We start from the raw sequence: 6265 nt of genomic DNA on the forward strand, positions 1-6265 counted from the left end.
TGTCTGGAAGTCTCAATCACGGAAATGGATCATTTTCTGGTCCACTGACAGATAATATTCCTCGATAATATGTCAACATTTGTAATAGATGTGTCTGCTGAGACGTAACAGAGCCTGCTCTCCCTTTCCGACTGAAGTATAGGACTAAAGTATCTATCGGTAGCATGAAACAAAGGCTATGTCATTTTTGCACAGCCTGTGACATCACGTGCTTGATGTGTGTGAGAGAATTCCGAAACACGATCCCTAGAATGTGAACCTTAGCCATTTTTATGGGTTTATGAGTTTGGATTGTCTCCTTGTGATATAAAAGTCGAACAAGATCCCGTTCTCTATGCTTTGCAGATGCTGGCTGTGGACTGAGGTAACGTGAATTAACAAACTCAGAAACTGTCAGATGTAAATGTTTAATTCAAACTCAGTGTTTAATTCAGCCTGTAAGTGCACTTCTATTCATGTCTTAGTAGGCCTCTGCAATAACATACAAATACATAATACAAATATAGTTACTTGTTATAATATTTCCCCCCTGATCAAGCAGATATGAAGTACCAGATTAAGCATACTTGGGACAGTTTACCAGTCAACCATGATCCAGTTAACATTGGATTTTCACCTGGTGAAGGGGGTTTAAGGATGGAGGTTTCTGCTCCCTTTTTCAATGATCCGCCAGCTCCACCTGGTCCCCCTGGGCAACCTTTTCCTGGACTGTGGGATTATGAAGGTGCGTAAATTGGCTCAGTGGAAGTAAATAAACTCGCCAGTGCTATTGGGTTAGGCTATATATTGAACCAGTGTCTTTCATGGTTGTGTAACCCCATCTGTGTTGTGTTAATTTCCTCAACCTATGAATGGCAAGAAATGTGGCATCAGTTTCACAGTTTAGGTAGGCTATAGGATTTGGGATGGCAGCAGGTTGGGATTAGCACGGCAATACAGTATTGGCTAATCATCCAGACTGTAATTTTTTTTGATAAAGTGAAAATACAATAGAATGCTTCTAAGAAAGTACATAACAACATGTACCATTGATGACTAACAGTTTGTGATTGTATTAAAAAATACAAGGTAAACAGATGGTAGATAGATAGATACTTTATTGATCCCCAAGGGGAAATTCAAGCGAATTTCAGTAGATGCTTTTTGAAGACCCAAAAAGTATTAGGTAAATCATTCCGCCATAGGGGAATCGCAGAAGAAAATACTCTGACATTTGACCTCTCGCTCATCAGAGGACCACAGTGGGCAAGATGGAACTTAGAACTGGATCTTTGAAGTAAGATAGCAAGGTGCAGATCTGGGAAATGTCCCATAGGCTGAGTGAGGAATCTTGAGCTACAAGTGTCTTTGTTCTTTTATTTAAAGACCAGACACTACATTTTGAATAAATCCGTAATGGTCTCACTACACAAACAGGTAGGCCAGCATACAGCAAAAGTCCAGTTTGGAAATAACCATTGCTTGCACAATAAAATGTGTCTTATCTTTCATCAGTATTATGTAGGATAAACCAACATGACTTTTTGACTGAGGCAACATGCACAAAGGAATTTAGTCGGTCGTCAATTATGACACCGAAGTTACATGCCGTTTTAGCAGGGGTCCGTGAAAATAAGTCAGGCTAGATGCTGATCTGTTGGAAAATAGCTGTATTAGCAATACCAGAAGCTCAGTCTTAAACAGATTAAGCTGAGGGTGTTGATCTTTCATCCAGACTGAAATACTCCTGTGGCATGCAGAAATCCAAGCAGAAATGGTATCAGGTGGGACAGACAGGTAAGTTAAGTAGGCTACCATCTGTGTGATAGGCAAATCTATGGGAGCTAATGATCTCGCTAAGTAAGGGGTGTAAATGGAAAACAGAAGGGGCCCCAGTACTGATCCCAGAGGTACACCTGTGACAAGGTCGTCAGAGTTTGATACCTGTCCTTGCCAAAACACACTGAATGAAGGTCCTGTGAGGTGAACCAATAAGAGCTTTCCCAGAAATTTCTTGTTCAATATAGAGAGGAGAATGTCATGGTTCAATGTGTCAAAGGCTGCAGATAGTCAACTAAAGGTAAAACCTAGTATGCTAGTATGGGAGGGAGAAGAATGAGCTATTCAGACTTTAAATGTCAAACTTTGATGCAAATTTCCTTCAAATATACAAAAACCCTAACAGAAATGACACTGTTTACATTGGAAAAGGAAGTTGACAACACCTCTAGGCCATTAGTGTTGATTTAGAAGAGAGCATTTAGTCGTGAATTCTCAAATAATTGCATGGGAGCACTGCTTATCCACACCTCTGGCTCTAATGCACCTTATGCACGAAAGGCTCTTTAGCCAGCTCATTTTTTCCCGGTGGAGCAAAGTGTGTTTTAGCCGCCACTATTTGTTGTAATCAGTGTCAACACGGACCTAGTTGGGTGTTGCACTTAATGAATCAGCATGTTACGATGTAGAAGCATTTATGTGTGTGTTAAAGGTGCCCTGCCACACAAAACCGTTTTTACTTGTATTTTTTTAAATAGGTTAGGTCCATATGTGTTTGTATTATGTCGTGAATGTGAAAATTAACTGCTACCTCTTCTGTCAGCTCTAGCCACTGAAAAGAAATAAGCAGAGAAATCAGGCCAATTACAAAAGCTGCTCAGTCTGACATGGCATTGAATGAGCTCATTACTATTCATGAGCTCGCCCAGTTGAGACCGTGCACACAGAATTCGTCTAGCTCAGTGACAGTTTTCGTATGCAAGGATGGCTTAACGTCAACGGGCTTGTGCACTATGCAGGAATAGAACTTCAACAATGCATGTTGCCCAAGAACCCAGACTTGAGGATCAAATGGCTTCAGTTTATTTTTTGGAACAGTGCCAAAGATGGGGCAGTAGGCTACCATCGCGGCTGTCTACGACCAGTGCCCAGTCCGTAAGTGAAACGATATTGTCAACTCAAGGAAGTGAAATGTTATACAGGTTTAATGCACTCGCTAGCCTATACGATTTTATGCCCATTTGGTAGCCAAGCTAAGTTCATGCCATGAAGCTAAAATTAGTTGATAACAGCGGTCACGTTATGGGTGAAACCCACTAGCTTTTAGCCAATCAGAGTCAAGCAGCTTAGCTTGTTGAATATTGAGAACTGGCACAAATCGAGCTGAGTCTTCCTGCAGGCTTTCTATAAAACGCTAGAATGGCTTGAAACAAGGTAACCGAGGCATTTTTTTCATAAAAAATCTTACAGAGTCCATGGTAGAACTTCAGACATTACCACAAAGTAATGAAATACATGTGGCAGGGCACCTTTAAAGTTGCCATTATTAGGCAAACAAAATATTCAGTGTTGAACCTGAACATGTAAGGAGCTGAATATAACAGAAGATGTCGTAACAACACAGCTGCCCAAAGAACCTTCCGTGCATAAGGTCTGGTGGAAGGGCATTACTAAGGTTAAATCTCACTGCAATCACCCAGCTGTGAGATACATCCCATTACAACCCATTGATTCGATTCGTCTTCTTGCCGTCCACTAGACTATTGCTATGGTGCGAACAAAGCATGACATCATGTGCAAGGCATCAATTGCCACACAGTTCTAGCTGTATAACCACTAGAGGTCAGTAGTATGGCTTATGTCACAGAGCCGTATATGGCTTTGTCATGTCAGAATACAGGAATACAGTTCAAAATGGATGCAAAGGCAAGTAACCAAACCCCCACTGATATACAGTAGTTGCACAGATTCTAATGTTGTTCTCTCCCTTTTATCATCCATACCAAGACAAATAAGCATCCATGGCTTTGGTTATCACTATTATAATTCAAATACATTTTGTCTTATCATTACTGCCTATGAATTCCAACATTATGTTTTTTTTTTATACAGTGGTTGAATCATTCTTCTTGAACAGCTCAAATGAGAAGTACCTTGAGGTGGAAGTGTGCCCGTAAGTTATGTTGGCAACACTCTAGAAAACACTTACTGATTTATTTTCTCTTGTGTAGAATAACAAATGTGTGTTGAAGAGATGTGAGGCTCTAGTGGTGGTGGTATAATTGTGTTTCCTGTGAATTTATCATTCAAATGTGTGAGTTATTGTTTGATTGCTCCATAGACATGGCCAGCATTTGCTTCTTCTGCTGTCTGGGAAACATAATGCTTTTCAGGTATGCCACAGAATCATCATCCCTCGTTGTTAGAAACAGCTTGCTTAAAATGTATTTGGTAAATTATTTTCTCTGCCCTTTTTATTTTCATGAAGCAAGCACTGCCTCTGACATTCAGTGCCACAATAAAGGAAAATAAATGGACGGGTGAAGCCCTCTTGCCCTGGAGGTATTTTCCACCAGGTGTGGATAAGATGAACTCCTACGCTATTCATGGATCAGGAGATTCTAGGATCTATGAGGCTTTGTACCCAGTACCTAGGGCAGATCTTGTTGAGGGCCAAGGACCAGACTTGTAAGTACAGTATGACCAAGTGGTTGCCCCATTATGGTCGCAATAAAATATATTTCTCCTGTGTGTCTATGTTGTAACATTATACAACAACTTTTCACTTTTGAGCTGCTTATTATTGCCAAGTTCTTAATCTTCAAATTCATTATGATAACATGTGAAAGACAGATAAAGGCATCATTGGCCATTGCGTGATGACGGCTATTAACCGTCATGAAAATGTAAGAAACGCTTCATAGCACTACTGTTATGGCTGACACCAGTTAACAGTTCAGCTTGTTGATGGGATGATTTTTATGTAGTTATCTGTGTTTTAGACCAAACTTGCTGTTTTAAACAAAAATTGAGGCAGGGCTATCTGTAAATATTGTTATGCATGCATTCTATTAGAAAATATGCAAGTTCCTTGCTCAATAAGGTCATTATCCTCTGTTTGTGTCCATCTGATAGCCATCGACTTGAGTACTTCCAGCCCTTCAGCCTGCAAAGTATCATGGGCGACGGATGGGTGCAGCCCGAATCTGACCTTTGGCAAGGACACCGCTGACTGCTCGAGCCATGATGCTACAGTTCTAAAGTTCGAAAGGCTAATTCTTTATTATCTTATTTGTTATCATTACAATGACAACATAAGCTGTTTATTAGTTCAAATGCATTATTGATCTGTCCTGCCCAGTTCTTTTATCAGATAAAACTACTTACTGTAACTACACAATAATCATACAAACAAAATATTATTAAATGGCGTGGTGATAAGTAAAAGTGAAAAAATAAGTTAAAGTGAAACAGTAGAACAGGGTGACTGTAAGTCACTGACAAAATTGCAGTTCATAGATACTTAACAGAAACATAATTGCAACATATTTTGGAGTCCCATTTTTCATGAGTTTATGACTTCCTCTACGCACACAAAAGGGTTAATTTTCCTCAATCGTTGTTCACAAACAAATCTGTCTGTCTGAGCACTAAACCTTTAAATTCAGTTCACAGGGAATAGTTATTGTGGACATTGCTACAGCCAGCTGTCAATTAGCTTTTTAATCAGCATCTTTTAATGCCCGTCAAGTAGATTAATTATCTTAGCAATTTGAGAGAAATACGTCTTTTGGTGTGCATAGAAGAATCTTACTTTGCAGTGTTGTGTTTATTACGTTGAGTATATCTAATGCAGTTGTCACTCTCAAAACAGTTTTTGACTCTCTCTATGTTCCTTGTAAAATGTGTATGTACAAACCAGGACTATCCCATTACTCCACATTTATAATTCTATAATGATGATTTTATATTGAATGCTGATTATTTAGATGTTTATCATCTGTCTTTTGAATAAAGTTTCTTAAACATCAAAGCATTACATTAAGTATTGACATTAAAAAACAAAACACCTGGCAACATATGTTCTGCCAAAAAGATCTCCCAGTGTGCATGGGCACGTCAGCCCAACTCATGGCATCTTTCCAAAGTGCTGTCATTATCAGAGTGATGCCATTTGAAACTCTCATTATAAAATTATGATATGTAATCACATAAAAAGATGAGACTTTGTCCACCACCCAATCCATTTTTATATATACAGAAAAGAAAATTACCAATTTTGCCACTGCATTTAAGATGCATCAAACTTTCCATCAGTAACTTTTCTCAACCTCCTTGTATTCTCCAAATGGACTAACTAGGTGTATTTTTTTAACCCAACCAGGCCTCAAAGCCTTATGAAGACCCCAGTCCTTGCAATGCTCTTGCTATACTGCACCAGAAAAAAAAGAAAAAAAAACACTTTGCTCATCCGAGACATGGACCATCGATTTTTTTGTGTGGCTTG

At 39.2% G+C, this 6265-nt stretch overlaps 1 protein-coding gene across 1 annotated transcript; it reads left to right on the plus strand.

The window, feature by feature from the left end:
• The first annotated feature begins 18 nt into the window (after positions 1-18).
• Positions 19-5791, plus strand: cunh4orf33 (chromosome unknown C4orf33 homolog). The gene is made up of 6 exons (XM_076264648.1): positions 19-364; positions 542-724; positions 3871-3931; positions 4100-4151; positions 4247-4446; positions 4894-5791. The coding sequence occupies exons 2-6, from the start codon at positions 544-546 to the stop codon at positions 4988-4990; spliced, it is 591 nt and encodes a 196-aa protein (XP_076120763.1). The 5' UTR covers positions 19-364; positions 542-543; the 3' UTR covers positions 4991-5791.
• Positions 5792-6265: the final 474 nt, after the last annotated feature.

Source organism: Alosa pseudoharengus, unplaced genomic scaffold (genome assembly GCF_046254945.1).
Source record: "Alosa pseudoharengus isolate Yale_2024_CS ecotype anadromous, Long Island Sound unplaced genomic scaffold, YU_APseudo_1.1 YU_APseudo_1.1_scf_32, whole genome shotgun sequence".
NCBI classification, from domain to species: domain Eukaryota; kingdom Metazoa; phylum Chordata; class Actinopteri; order Clupeiformes; family Clupeidae; genus Alosa; species Alosa pseudoharengus.

Coding starts and splice junctions, on each gene's coding strand:
- cunh4orf33 (XM_076264648.1), top strand. CDS start 544: ATGAAGTACCAGATTAAGCATACTTGGGACAGTTTACCAGTCAACCAT. Junction 725..3,870: donor TGGACTGTGGGATTATGAAG/GTGCGTAAATTG, acceptor TTTTTTATACAG/TGGTTGAATCATTCTTCTTG. Junction 3,932..4,099: donor CTTGAGGTGGAAGTGTGCCC/GTAAGTTATGTT, acceptor ATTGCTCCATAG/ACATGGCCAGCATTTGCTTC.